At 29.1% G+C, this 16638-nt stretch overlaps 1 protein-coding gene across 1 annotated transcript in view; it reads left to right on the forward strand.

Moving 5' to 3' along the window:
• The first annotated feature begins 3731 nt into the window (after positions 1-3731).
• The window catches only part of LOC129975191 (uncharacterized), a 300156-nt gene continuing 287249 nt past the window's right edge, over positions 3732-16638 (forward strand). Inside the window, exon 1 of the mRNA XM_056088169.1 lies at positions 3732-5094. Within this exon, the coding sequence (XP_055944144.1) occupies positions 4308-5094 (787 nt within the window). The 5' untranslated portion in view covers positions 3732-4307. The remainder of the gene's footprint in view (positions 5095-16638) is intronic.

A 16638-nucleotide genomic window follows, 5' to 3' on the forward strand; every position in this document is an offset into this window, starting at 1 on the left:
GTATCCTAGTATCTATTAAAACATCTATCACAATCTTATTACAAGGTTGCACAAGAAAAAAAAGCAATATCGCAGTTTCTTAACATTATGATACAAAAAGAGACGAAGTCAAATGAGTTGTGGAAGCTGGTTTTTATTGGTTTTCCTTATTATTTTATATTTTTAGATGAATTTAAATTTTAAAGTTACTTACAAAAATATTTAAATGAAAACTCTACCAGTTTAAAGTATTTTTGAAAATTATTTTTATGAGAATTGCTCATCACACTTATGGGAAAGATTCACCAAAGGAACTCCAAACTCTACTTCAGTGTTCAGAATTGCTCATCACACTTATGGGAAAGATTCACCAAAGGAACTCCAAACTCTACTTCAGTGTTCAGAATTGCTCATCACACTTATGGGAAAAATTCACCAAAGGAGCTTCAAACTCTACTTCAATTTTCATTCTTATCATTGTTCAGAATATGCTTTACTAAAAGAACATGGAAAAAAAACCCATTGGAACTCGATAATACCGATTTCGGAAGATTTACTTTAGAATTAATTTTAAATGGTTATCCGAAATTTCAAAGAACGGCAGGTATATATAAAAGCTTCTCTTTGATATATACTAACGTGTGTGACAATCCTTAACGATATTCTGTATATTATATATAATCATAATATGCAGGATTGGTATATTATTATTATTTATAGTATACATATATTGATTAATATTTACAAGGCAATCTAAACAAAAAAATATTCAGACTATTGGGTGTAGATGAATGAATTGTAAAAAATGTGTTCATTTTGAAGTATAAGAATGAGGAAAGATTTTCTTACGATCAATCATAAAATTCAATCTTTTCTAAATATTTTTTTCTGCTCACACGAGAAAGGATTGCAATCTCGAAATATTCAAACTCGAGATTTGGACGAATATCCGCGTTTTAGATTGGCTTGAATTCGAAAAACACATTTTTGGGATGACGTCTGTCAAAAATGGCTCAAACGCTTTGAGGTACATGGATGAAATTTGGTACATGAATTTTACATCAAATTTGTACATTTCTATCAAATTTTGACAAATTCAGAATTAGTCTGTCTGTCCGGCTGTTCGAATATAAGTTATCATAATAACTACAAAATAAAGGGAGCTAGATGAATAAAATTCGGTACGCAATTTTAACATCTATGAATCAGAATCACAAATTCTTTATTTCATGTACGAGAAAGTAAAAATGTTTCTATAGCAATTGTGAGCTCGAAATCCATTGTTGACTTCCGATTACTTTCAGTTGCGCATTATAATACTGCTCTATTTTTCTGTAAAATCTATTGCGAATATGACATCGAATGAACACAACTTTTCTAATTCATTAATATTGCATAGAGAATAATTTTTAAAAAAAATTTCAAATTCTAGAAAGACCATACCTCCTACTCCTACCATATTTCGAGTATGTTCGTAGAATAAAAATATTGAAGACAGAAACAGTATTTTAATTATTACCTATAATACAAATTTTGACATCAGAATTTTAAAATGTTAAAGCAACTTAATATTTAATTTGTCTATCGAAATACTTGATGAGAATGAAATATTTTACCAGTAGTTTTGATTATAAATAATACCAAATGACTGAAATATTAGAAATGATTTAAAATCTATGAAAAATGTTTTGTCAGGATTTCAAATTTTTAGCTCAAAATGACTGAACTGAAAGATTTTTATTGAATTTCGAAAAATATATAAATTCTTTCTTATTCTTCTTTGAACAAATGAGTTTTTTTTTCTTTGCAATCCACTTAGATTAATTCACATTTCAAAATTTTTTGATACATGCGTCTATAAATTGCAAATGATCTTTAGCTATTGAATTTCAGTGATTATTCCAATTTGTACTGAATTTCTAATGAACCCATTATCGAACCATTATATTGTAAAATGTTTTAGATAACTGAACTGGGAATGTCTCAAATTGTCTATTAAACGCTTATGAAATAAAATAAAAAAGTGATTCGATTTTGAAAAGATCATGTACCTAAAAATAATTTCAAAGAATGTTTCCAAGAATAGCTTGTCAATATAATGTCGATAGGAGAAAAAAGGAAGCGGAAAACGCGCCTGGGACGTTCTCCATCTCTTAGGGATGGGTCCCTTTAGCCCCTCACCCCTCGAAAAACCAACCACCCGGTTAGCTCCCGAAGCACGCATGCGCCCTGGCACCCACACTGGTCCAGCCGAATAACTGCATGCCGTAGATAACCCTGCCACCATCGTCTCTCAAATTCGACTCGGCTCGCTATTCGAAAGCAACAGGAAAGGACTATCGTTCAGATTCCGTTCTCAAGTGCCACTTAACAACACGACACGCGCCTCAATTCGAAACACCCTCCTCTTCTCCGCAAGCGCCCGGATAATTCGAATGTGGGTTTCAATGAGAGAAAGTGGTAAAAAATAAAAAGGAGCCCTCTCAAAAGTTTCGATTTAATAAAGAGGCCAGGTGTGAATTGGCGCCCGTTCTGGATTTAAAACGGAAGATTATTCGTTTGTGTGTGTTTCATCTGCTGTGTTTTTTTGTGAGTGTATCATTCTTCTTTTCCTGCATCATCGATTTTGTTTTTATCGTCTGATTTCTTTCTGAACGAAGTGACAGAAAAAAGCCGAAGGATTACATCGCATTGGATTTCAATTCAAAGTCATAACCATCACTTCCTTCATCACTTGCTTATATAAGCTCTGATGCATTATTTTGATAGTTTATTTGGAAACTTTTAGTTTCAGGTTAAATGTTGTTGTCATCAGTGGTGTCTGCGTTTTTAATTGAATTAGATATTCTGAATCGACGCGCGTATCTAACAAGAAGGCAAGAGTTGCTCTAAACCTCATGTGAGTTTGAATGTTTTAGTTTGCTAGTAAAGTTTAAATGCATACTGCTGAAAAATAATACTCCAAAAATATAACATAGCTACCCATTAATTGCCATAAAAACTGTTTTTATTTAAAGCTCTTAACTTTTTTCGAAATAAAAGAAACTCAATAATTGATTCAATTTAGATTTTGAATAAAAAAATGATAGTATTTATTAAAATAAATACCGAGTCTTAAAATCGGAACTGTAATTTTTGAAAAATTATTAACAAAACAATATTGTGAAATAACAATTAAAATTTAGATTCATATTCGGATTTTTAATCATGTTCAAATTACTTGAAGCATAATAGAACTACACCAGTGTTATTTAAATGGAATTAACTGTTTTTTTTTTCAATCTGGAATGCTTATGAATATCTTAATGTCAATATTTATTATAGTTTGAGGACAAATATAACAAAAATTAATTTATCTCTAGACATTTTATAGCTTTACTTTGATATATCCGTTCTAAGTAATTGAGGCTGTGCTATGATTATAAATCTTGTTAACTATGGAATCCGTTTCTCTAAGTATAACTTTATTTCCAACCACTTTCGAGTGTTTAAAAATATGCTAAATATTTTAATTACTTTTTAAATATAAATAAACATGTTTAACTTTAAGAACTCAAATCAGTTGCTTCTGAGAATGTTAAATCTAAATTTTCCAGAAGTGTCAATAGAAAAGGGCATAACAGCAATGATTTTGTTGATGGAAACTAATCTGAAATTTTTGAAGACCAGTCAATGCCTGTTCAATTCAGCAATAAACATTATGGTTTGTAAATATGTATTATTCTTGTAGGAAACACATTTTTCTATATATACAACTCCACGGTCATTCTATGCAATCTATATTTATTAGCTCCAGAGATCATTATCTTTATTACACATCCTGTACCTAATCCTAACTAATCCGTAGAGAAATACAAGCAATATTTTAGAATTCAATATACACTCTAAGCTGATACTCTGCCTTCGCTTTAATATAATGTGATATTAAAGATATAGATAGAGAATTTAAACGGGACGTAACAAAATACACCTTAAGTAGAAATCATGTGCCTGAAGTGTAAATAGCACATTCTTCTGTTTATCAAGCTAATCAATTTATCAGAATTATTGCAAAAAAGACAACAACTAGTTTTTGATATGCAGCTGGAGGTAAAGCGTTAGTTTCCTTTGGATTGTAAGAAACATAAGCCTTGCAAAAGTGGCCTCTATCCCAACTTGTACTCACAATCATCATAGTTTAAACGTCCAGTTAGCTATCGAAAGCGTTTTAGCAATACACTGATTATGTCTTTTTCAAATGGTATTGAGAAAATCGTAACTACTATTTCAAACACGTTGCCACATGCGCGTTCCTAAATGTTGAAGTATTATTACTTGTAGATCTCATAATGGCAGACAATCAATCGAAGAAGGATAAGAAAAAGAAGAGAAAATCGTATATCAAAGATGGTGTCGTGCTCAAGGTGTCAGACATCGAACGCGAATGTGACAGGCTGCGTAGGAGGCCCAGGGCTGCTCTGTATCCGCTTTTGCCAATCACCGAACCCTTAAAATTGAAGCGGAAGTCTATCCACATTCCAAAGGGTAGACGGCGGCATCGGAAACACTGCAGAAAGAGATTAAATCAGGTTGGCATTGAAAGGCGGAAGACGCCTATTTGTCGGGGACTGAACAGTCGCACACGCCTGGTGACCACCACCACCACCAGTGGCAGTGAGGTCAGCAGTCTAGCTTGCTCAAGGAATAGGGACCTTCTAGCTTTGCACAATCAGAAAGACTCGCTCAACAAACCCCATTGGGCATCCGCGGAACTGTTCTGTGGGGATTGCTCTTTCGAACCTCCAAGGAACTTTGGGACACTAGAGCATCCAAGACACCACCACTACCACCACAAGAAGCAGAAACATCGAATCTGTCATCACAATCCTCTTCTGATTGGACACAGGACTTCAGTGACCACCTCACTGAAGGACCTAAGGGGTCATGTTGGCAAGCACCGCAGGAGGTGTCTTGATCCAGAATCTGGCCTTGGGGATAGGGAAAGTACGTCCAGCAACAGCAGGTCGCGAAAGATAGTGAGTTTCATAGTAGCTTCGGTGGCCTCTTTTATCTTGATGATGTGCGTGGCATTGGTGGCAGTGACTTTGAGGTTAACACCAGCCATTGATGAACTCGGTGAGTATATAGCAACCCTTTCTTTTATTTTTGTTTCAGCCTTTTGTGAATTTGTTTCTCAGAAAAATTCAATGGATCTCGTTCTGTAATGGATTCTTTTAATTCCTATCATGTGTTAAAAAAATTCTTATTTAATTCCATTTTCAGTATTAGACCTGAGCATGCAAAATCATTGTCAAATATACAAAAATAGATATTCTTGGGTTTTTAGATAGTAGTAAAAATTTCGGACTAAAATTGTCTTTCCTTTAGAGATATTTCATTTGCTAGTTATATCAGTCAAATAAATCGTATCCACAATGGAATTTTTTTTTTTCAGATATTCGTTTTTCCGTTCCATTTCCTAAGATATGAAAAGATTTTTTGTTGAAGGGTCCAAATGTAAGAATATTCTTAGTGAAATTAGGAATACAGGAAATTATTGATATGCCTTACTAAAAGTGAATGCATTTAATTGAAGTTATGAAATGATATGATTTCAAAAACTTATCTAAGTTTCTGATTTTTTTTATCAATCCGATGTGAATGAATATTCAAATTATCCTTTACTTTCATTATTATTTTTGTATAGTGCAAATATTTCACATCATAATAAATCGTTTATAAAATTAAAATTGTGCTCTTCAATATTATTTGATCTGGTGCATTTTTAGGTTATTTCGTAGAAATGTGAAAATATATATGAAAGGGAAAAAGTTCCTATCATACATAACTAAATATTAAACATTTTTTGGTGTTAGCCACAGATGGCGTATAAAAATTTATTACGCCTAAGATTGTAAAAAAATGGGAGGAATGCAGACCTAAGCATTTTACTGAGTGCATAAACGTGGTTCACTGCACACATTGTGTGTCTGCGCAATCGATGTGATGCTGAATAATTACATAACACAAATATTCTGTTTGCGTTATTTTTTTGTATCAGTGATAATCATAAACATCAAATTCATTTTACATTTTTCTGTATTTCATTATTTTAATTTTCTCTTAGCGTATGTTTTAGAATATTTGCTGTACATATTCAGCAGAAATGTACTTGCCTGTAAAACTTCAAATATATTTGAAGCTTTATTGCAATAAAAAAATAGATATATTAAATAACCTCGTTTAAATTTTTTAAAGCGGGTATTTACTCCCTTTTTAAAAAAAATCAAGTTCTAATATGCTAGTTCATTTGTTCCAAAACGACAACTACTTTTAATTATCAATATTAGTAAATGGAAATGAGTTAGTAAATTAGTATATTGACTTTTTCCCAAAAACCTATTCTAATTTGATTTTAAATGTCTTTTATATGTTCTAGATTTCTTTTGTTTCGAGGAATTTATAAGGATGAGGAAGATATCGGTTAAATATTGAAAGAAAACTGTGTATACATTTTAAGTTACGAATTTTTTTCAAATAGTTGATAGTAAGTTTTATTTCAACGAAATACAAAATTCTTATGAAAATTCAAAGTGTATGCATAAATTATTTAAAAAAAATTAACTTTTAATTGGAATTGCGAAATATTATACGACTTTTGTTCGAAATAAATTTATATAACATAATAAGAAAAAAAGTTAAAATATTTCAAGTGACATCTTTTAATTCTTTAACGTTTTTAAAATACCATATTTTGCTTTAAAACTTTTTTAAAAAATATTTTATGTGTTCATATTTTAATACATAAGCATAAAAAATTTCATTTCTCTTCGGAAAAATACCCAAAAATGCCTAATTGAGTGTATTGTCCCCTTAATATAATTTGAAAAACTTAGAAAATTATATAAAAAGTGATTAAATATTTTTTTAAATACAATAGTTACTACTAGCATTACTGGTTATGATATAACATGTCATATACTGCATTTAGAACTCTTTTTAATTATTTTTCTGATTATCATTCAGATATAGCATTTTATTGTTATTTTTATATTTTTGCACTTTGATTTGATTTAATAAATAAATTATGTAGTTATAGAAGTAGTTAAAATGTAACTGATAATTTTGCAATTCAAATAAAGCAAATAGATTTTATAAATCTATTATAGATTTTATTATTCTTTACATTGATTTTGGACATATATTCGATAATTTTATGGATAAAATCAAAATTTTAATGATGTGTTTTGATTTTCTTATTTAAATAGCACTGCTTTTCAATGCCATTTTAATATTTTTTTTATAGAGAATTGACAGAAAAAAATAATAACCAAATTGTGAAAATATTTAGAATGTGACTGTTTTTGAATCAAAAGACTGTTTCTGCAATTTTTTTCTATAATAATAAAGCCGAACATTAAAGTAATTGACGATAACGATGCTCATGCTATAAATTTAAACTCTAATGAATAATTAAGAGAAAATTTAAGATAACTGACAATAAAATTACATCAAATTCCTAGCATTATTTTCCGAAAGATCCGATAATTTATGCATTTTTTTCTCTTAATTTAGGAAAAATAATACATATTTGATATATTTTGTAAATATGATGGTTTATCTAATTGAAAAAAAAAATGTTGACGTATAGTAAGATCTTTATCAAACGTTTAAAATACTTGCTTGAATCACCATGTTTGCTCTAATTCTGAAAATAAATGTATTTCCCTCGCTTTCAATAATGATCATTCTTTCAGTCCTTTTATAACGAAAAAATATTTTAAAGAAATATTCATTATTATATAATATTATACAAATATTATTAGAAATATTCAAATGTTTACTAATTCTGTAGTTCGGAGGGAAGTTATTTTTGTCTTTTACTAATGAAAAATGGATTATTTAATTACCTGCCACAATATTTCCATTAAAATCTCTTATAATTTCAAATTTGTGAAACAAAATTTGAAGCACTTATAACATAACAAATATTTATAGCAGATTTTGCAATTATAATATATGGAATAAATTGTTGAAAGTTGTGTTAGACATATGAGAGAAAATAAAAATTATTTAATATTAGCACTCGAAAGAATTTCAACATATCATCATCAACAATTCATTTTTAATTAAAACGCTATCATTTCCTTGAGCAGTGAATTATAAAATTTTGAAGCTTGCTCAAAAATGACATAGTTTCAATAATTCTTAAAAACTGCTGAATACTGTTTTTATCTCTGAGTTACTAATAATTTTCGGAGAATAAATGATACGGAACTAAATGAAAAGTCTTTCAAAGGGTGTCTACAAAATGTGTGTCTACAACACGAAATATGCAGGTAACTGTTTCAACAAGGAATTTCAATTTTTATTAGCTGTTAAAAGGAAACGTTTAAATTTGAATTAATTTTTAAGTAAAAGAATCTCAAAGCAGTTTCTAAAAAAAAATCAATATCATAAGGCAAAAATGGCTCTTTTTTTACCCATGTATTAGTTTTTTTAAAGCTATTTAAAAGCTTAACTTTTAAATAGCTTTAATTAAAAGCTTAGGTTTTGCCAAGTTATTTGTTGGTACAATATTGCGATGCGTAAAGAGAATTTAGGTTTTAATTAAAAAAATTAATAGCTTTGATATTGAAACCCTAATTAAAATCTTCCTTATGCTCTTCAACATTTGTAAGAAAAATTTGAAATATATCTTATATAAACTGGGTGCAAAAATATATAAATAAAAAAATAATTTATTAAATTTAGAAATAGAGAATTTCTGTAGGGAACGAAAAGAATTTTTGATACCAGATTTATTTATACAGATTATATTAAGAAATATTATCAAAAAGTGTTTAATTTTTCGGCAAAGCATAAGAAAGAGGTTAAATGTATTCCGACTTCATAATACTCGTGCCAGTAAAAAGGGGTTATAACACATTTGAGTTCACTGTTCAAAAGTAATTCAGCAGTCATTCTGGAATTGGAGATTTGAGCACCTAATGGTGCAACGAAAATAACAAACTAATAAAATAAAAGTTGATTAAAAAAAGTTACCTTTTGTCTGATATGATCTGATTACCTTTTGATCTTATAATTTTGGAAAGAAAAATTAAATTATAATCAACACATTCAATTTTTAAATGGCCTTGGATCTATCGGCTCTGATCTACAACAGCCCGATGAGGTTTCGGATGAGACGCTCCTACTGCATCTGTTTTAGGGTTTTAGAGCGTTCTATTATTTGTTTAATACTTTGTGTTCACCGAGTTCTTTTGATTCTTCCGGGATTTTAAATAAAATGAATACGTCAAAGGCAAAATATTGAAGGACAATTTGTTCGAAACATTGTTTTAAGCTTTATTTATCTATCATTTTATTTTTTTTCATCTTAATTATAGCAACAATAGCGTGCATCCAAAAAAAATTAATTTCATCTCGACGTGTACTTGAATGTAAATGTACTAATTAAAACAATGAGAAGTATCTTAATGAAATACGCTTAAAAATATGATTATAATTCATTAAAATAAGAGAAAAATTGTACAAAATTAAAATCGATATCATTAAAAATTTAATTTAAAAAAAATCAAAATGGAGTAAAAATGGTTTTAGAGCACAAACTGCTTCGAATTTATTGAAGAAAGACATTAAGATTTTAGTTTCTTTTATTAAAAATCCATTAAAAATTTAAAAAATTATTTCTTAGCGAATACTTATTTATAAGGAAGTTGGCAGTTCGCTAGATTTGTTAATTGTAGGTCCGAATGTCACCCTGTAGAATGATTGAATATGCTTGCTTTAGCGCGCATGTCGATTTCTTTTCGTGTAGTATATACAGTTAACATCGTATAAACACCATCATATTCAAGTAATTAATTTTCAATCCATAAACCATCATTTAGAATAATTGAATTCGGATTTAATTCCAAAGAATAATACAAGACGAAGACTAGATTGTTGAGGATCAATCATTATTGAATCATTCAGTAATATTTAATGACAAGTTGAGTTATCATTTAAGCTTTATTTTATAATAAATATATCTTTCATTTAAATGAAAAAATTAACATACTTACAAGATTAGTTTTGTAATTATTTGAAAGTTATTTATCTTTTTACGGATTTTTGGTGTTTAAATTTTATATTTTGTCTACATTTATTTTACAGTAACACCACACATAAAATAATATACACATAATAAACTTCAAGGATATTCATTTCTGATTTTTTTAAATCATGGCATTTTCATAATCAGTTTTTTAATTACAATAATTTGTATTTTAGTCTTATAACTTCTATTAAGCAGTTTTTGTTTGCAATTGCAAGATTGCAAGTGAGAATAGAAGAAACTTTAATAGCAAAATATTACATACTTTAGAGGCGATGAATGATTCGTCTGTTGGTAAAAACAGCAATTAATATTTTGGATCATTATAAAAAAATCCACGAATGATTTCTGATTTTTCAAAATGAGTCACATTTAACTTTGAATGAAATCAACGCTATACTCAAAATTGAAAAGAAAAAGGAAAAAAAAAAACCCTCATTAGTATTTTTTAAATAGTTTCCTGAGCTCTAAAATAGTTTCTGCATAAAATACTATTAAATAATATTTTTGTCTTATTTAGAATACTTATCTAAAATTCTTGCAATCGAATTCATAGCCCAAGGAACTGTAAAGCGTTTTAGAAAATTATTTGATATATAATTACATCCTATTTGCTGAAGTGATTAAGATATTACACTTTATCTGGAAATGATTTGTTAGGAAAAACTTAGTTTTCTGCACACTAGTGTTCTCCCTGGATACATTAATGGTATCGTTGATTTTACTAATTCGGTTAGTATTCAGTAATATATTTAAAATTTTAATTGTCACTTGATTGATTCGTTTGCGTGTCACTTCTGGATAAATGAGTTGCAGGGCATATTTTTCATAAGAAAAATTCACCTTCAATTTAAAATTTTACTCGTTAGTTCTTAGGTTTCTTTTCCTTACACATTTATAAACATAATTTCAAACCATTTATTGGAGAGTTAGAAATTTTCTTAATGTTTGTATTTTTAATTGAAATTTTTACTCTAAAATAAATTTAAATAGCTCTACGGTAAGGTCTATCAACAACATCTATGAGATCTACCAACCGCTCCCTTCCATGGAAATGGCATCATTTTGAGGCGTAACGTGCAATTTTAAGAATGAATCTATTTTAGCCACGAACTGCCTTTTCTTGCTAGAAACATTATGGTTGGTTTTGTTTGTGAACATGGTAATGATTCTAAGCTGGTCACTGTTGATAAATAGCGCCATGAGTCATATAAAAATCTTTCGAAATACTCTAAAGGGCAAGTTGACGAGCCACATTCGATTCCGTTTACTTTTTAATATTATATGGGGTAGGTGCTCTTTAAGAAAATGTTTTAATTAATATCTTAACAATATATATTGTTGAAAAGAAATTTTTACTACTTTTTAAATTTAGAATATAAATGTATAAAACAATTTATAGTGATACCAATTGTTCTCAATTTAATAATTTTTAAAAAGATATCTTTAAGTATATTTACGAATATATCATTATTTACATTTATACTCGTCGCCTTGATCAGTAAAGTTTTTAAAAATAAGATAATGACAGATGAATAGAAGTTGATGTTATGGAATGGCGATTGAACATCGAAATATCCTCTTAAAGTTTTTCATTTGGGTGTAGAGGCAGTCTTTTTCCCTAAAAAATAGGCTTAGTTAGAGGCATGAAATGTAAAAAGAAATTTCTATATTTATAAATTTTGCCTTTATATAAGTACGCGGTTTAGGTTTACAGTTTAAATATTTATATAATAATAATTAGATATGTGAATTACAGAAGGATTTTAGAAAAAATGTATAGTAGAATACTTTAAATTTTTCTATATTTCTGACATTCGCAAAATTTTTAAATAATCTCATTAAAAACACTTTGGTTTTAAACAATTAGTTAAAAGTATTAGTACAATTTTTTGTAAAGTATTATTTGTACAAAAATATTAGTACAAATAGTTTACTAATACAATTAGATTCCTCTTGAAAGTTTTTCAATGTTATTATTGAATGCTTTTCACTTCTTCCTTTATTAAGATCAAAAGATTATTCATTCACTTACGTAGAATTGAATAAACGTAAAGTATAAAGAAGTGTCAATCATTTTTGGTTATTATTATTGAATGTTCCTCTATCAATGTTTTAAAATAAATATGGAATTAAATTTTTAAAATGAGAATAGATGCTTTAGAATTTTCTTCCTTCTAAATTTTGTAATTCTAATGTTTTATGTGTGGAAATTTGGATGCAATTACCTACAGAACATTTTGACATCATCTTATAATTTAATAACATTATTCTGATAATTACCATGAAATTAACTATTTTAATAATATCAACACTGATAGCTATTTTTTTTAAAAAAAAAACACTGTTTATTCTACTTAATAAAAACCGGCGTTATTTTATATATTTTGCATAGAACAGACTGGCAAGACGTTAAATGAACCCCAAAATTTAATATCTAAATAATATTTCAGTTTAATGTTTTTTACTTTACTTCAAACTACAGAGAAAAAAAAATATTGCATGCTTTTGGAAAATGCACTTTTTTCTTCTTTCAATATTTAGTTCCAAATTTCTACAGGCTTACTATTTGAGCGTGAATATCATATTTCAAGTTACTTTCATTTAGTATTTTCATTAGTTTTTTTTTAGTTATTGTGTTTGCACACACAAACGGTTATAAAAGTGGTAACTCCCCCATCAATCCCCTGAAACGTCGGTATTCACTTTGAGGTTACTTTGAAGTCTCATTTTTTTCCTTATGATATCAGATTACTATAAAGGTACTGCTTCTATAGCAATAACTTTATAAAGCATATTTATTATGTCCTTTATGAATGATATGAGCCAGAAGGTACCTTGGCATGCTATTTTAGAATCAGATATTTTAAAAAATTCTTCTGTATATATATATGATGAAATAAACTCTTCATTTGTTAATTCAATCAATCTCTTCTATGTGTGGCCATCAATTTACGTGACGCAGAGAAATATGCAATGGATTTCAGAGAAATATGCAATGGATTTCAGTGTTAAAGTATCGCGGTGCTTTTGGTGTTTATCACCTGATCATTAGTTGACTCCAATTCAGGACTGCGACTTCAACTAAAATTTAGGGTTTAACCATTTCAATAACTTACTAGCTGGATCCTTGTAAAGCATATAAAGTAAGTGGTAAAGTGAAAAGTAAAGTAAGTTGGAAAAGTAAGTGGTGTAATTTGGTATTAGAGTTGTGCGTATTCTATTGAATATCGTTCTACTTTATCGATATTTTAAAGCGATATTGCTAATAAATATATGCAGTAAAGAATTCATTGTATTTTGTAAAAAGCTTTCTTTACTTCAAATTACTTTACTTTTACTTTAAATACCTTACATTTGTTTTTTTTTTCTTGGCTTATTATTAAAGAGATGGATAAAAAAAAATTCAAAAATTAATTATTTTTACTTCTACTGTTAAACCGCAATTGTAGTTGTTTCACATTAGAAAATATTTTGTAATAAAATTGAGTATAACAAAAATAAACAGAATCTTCGTAGTCTTTTAATTATGAATATAAGCACGCCATATTATTTTTGCAAAAAAACGAAACATACGAAATGAAATACCTAACTTTTCGGTTAATCCATATTTTAATTACACGTCTGCCGTTTTGCTTTATAACGCCACATTCTCAGTGACCTGTTCAGAATTTACAAGTGAAAGAAATTCGTGTGATTAAATATTTGAAACAATGAATTTTTTTTTTTGAATTATGGTGCAATTGTTTAATGTATAACTATAAGTTGTGCACATTTTATTAAAAAAATTGTCAAAATTCAGAAACAAAATTAAAAGTTAATAGATTGGAATCAATAAAAAGAATAGTGATCGTTAAAATGATGTAAAAATATTTTTGTGCTATAATATTTCCTAAAATTATCGCGTGTAAATATTAAACTATTAGTTTTTAATTAAAATTTCGAAAAAATCGCTCCGAGGATACATTTTCGTATTCCGAATTATATTTGTATGGATTTTGATATCTTTAGGTGAAGCGGTCACGAGCTTTCTCCTTTGTTATTGATGCCAGAATAATAACTTCAGCTTTAAAGTATTAAGACCACTTCCTGTATTTGAGTGTCACATCAATTATAAAATACGAGATTTTAAATTTGATTTCATTATGAAACGCATGTTATCTCTTATAACGGTGTCATAGATAAGTGATGTAGTTATTTTCCAGCAGTTTCCAGTAAAGGTGGTCAAAATTCTGTTGTTCTTGTTATTGCTTATCCCCTTTGAATTGAACTCCAATTCAAACCAAGTAAGAAATCGGGGAAAGAGGGGTGCAGTAGTTTCTGAAGGTATAGACCCATGAGCACCCGAGAGCAGAAGTCTGACATTAGCTCATATGAAGATAACACTAACACTCGCTTGCACAACCCCTTTTTGTAAGAGGTGGGGGTATTTCACTCACCTCACAGATAGAACACATGTTAGAGAGCAATCACGCCCGAACCAGGACTCGAACCCGGGACGCCCAAATCACGGGGAAGACGCGCTACCCCTTGGAATGGACGCCGGATCAAAATTCTGCAAAATGAAATGAGAAACATCATGTAAACAGCAAAAATTAAAAAAAAGCTTTATGACTATCGGAAGGACTGACCCCGAAATTCTGAATAAAATGTGACTTATTTTCTCAAGACTCATTGAAAGGCGTTTCAAATTTTCTCCGCTTCCATTCGGAATACTGATGGGACAGATGCCCAGCGAGGAAGTCTTCTAAGTAATTGACGCGAGTGGAAACAGATCCGGATCATTACAGCTCTCTTCCGGAATTCCTGCTGGAACATTAAACATTAATTTTTTTAAAAAAAGGGAGAAAGTCTCTTCACAAGTCTCTTCTTTGAAAAAGAAATTTTTATATTACTGCTTTCTGAGGAGGTAGAAATGAAATGGGAAAAGTATGTGCATAAAGTACTTGCTATTATATAATGTTTATAGTTTCACTTGAAAGAGAACAAGCCTTCATCTGAAAAAGAATTATTTCTATAAAAGTGTGAAAAAAAGGAAAGGTTTATTTATTTTTATTTTCGACAGCGTTTTTGGAAAAGGGAATAAGCATCAAGAACGCAAAGCCCATGTAACGTGCATAAAAGCTCATCTTGGATGCAAGAAAAAGGAACATAAAATTCTAAATAAAAGGTAGATGTAAAACATATCTTATAAAAGTATGATTAAACAAAAACAAAGTCATAGATAAAATAAGAAAATTAAAACATTTTTTAAAACTTTTCAGCGAAAAGTTCTTGAGTTTCCTTCAAATTGTTGATACTTTTGAAAACGTTTTGATTTGTGAAACATCTCAAAACTACTCATGACTGGTTTTTGCAAAATATTTAAAAGCATTTGTGATGAACTGGAGTTGACTGGATGACACTTAGCAAAAAGAATTAGAAAACAGTGAACGGTATGAAAAATGTTTGCGTCTATATAATTTAATTTACCCGAGCCGTTTTTTTATTATTATTATTCTTTTTTCTGTTGTTTTTTATATCTCAAAACTTTTCAGTTATTTAGCATTACAGATATTACATGGCTTCAAATATATTTTAGAGTAGGAAACAATTGAGCATTCTCATGCATTGATAACAAATATATTATTAATAACAGCGATATAGAATTTTATCCTTATCATAATGAAATGAATACAATAAATTAAATATGTCATTTTTTACATTTTTAGATTAAATATGACGAATTCGAAGCTTACATTTCTACGTGCCATATTTTAGTTAGAATTGAAATGCCTATATTCAATATAAACTCGAAAAATACACTTTTATTTTTAAACTTTAAAGATTCGAAAAATTTTGATATCACATTTTTTCTGTCGCAAGAAATAGAATTTAATTGATCTATAACTTCCACAATTGGTTTATTTTCCCGCCAAGACGAGCATATTCCAAAAATAAATTTTTCCCGCCGATTGACTAGTCTTTTCATTTTATTGACTTTAGATTCAGAAGACCATAGGAAGGCGGGAAAAAAGTCCTTCCAATGTATGTAAAACTACAACATCTTCCTTAAGAGTTTTTCTTGCTTCACGTAATCGGGAGAAAAAGGTACTTTCCCTTGGCTGGAATTTTTATTTCTCCCCCCTCTACTTTCCTTTGAATTTGAATGCATTGAAGGTAATTGTATTTTAAAGTACGTTTTTCGGAAGATTTTTTTTCCACGATCGCCAGTGAAGATAATAAAGAAACGCTATCACGCCAGGAAGGGATGTTTCATGAATTATATTAGGGTGTCTCATAAGTTTCTTTCCTACTTTTAATATGAAATGAATACACAATATTTAATGTCTAAAACATATTATTTATTTTCTTATATAAGAACCCTTTTGCTCTATTACCTTCTCCCATCTCTCAGGAAGCCCCAGTAGGCCTTCTTTTCAAAATTGTTGTGTTTTGGACAAGAAATAATCCTCGAGGTGCGCTTTTATTTCGCTGATAAATTTAAAGCGCTTATCGCAAAGAGAATTTTTTAAGGACAGAAAGAAGTAATTATCAAATGGAGCGAGATCTGGAGAGTATGCAGGAGGAGGTAAAATATC

This window comes from Argiope bruennichi, chromosome 7, assembly GCF_947563725.1.
Source record: "Argiope bruennichi chromosome 7, qqArgBrue1.1, whole genome shotgun sequence".
Lineage (NCBI taxonomy): Eukaryota > Metazoa > Arthropoda > Arachnida > Araneae > Araneidae > Argiope > Argiope bruennichi.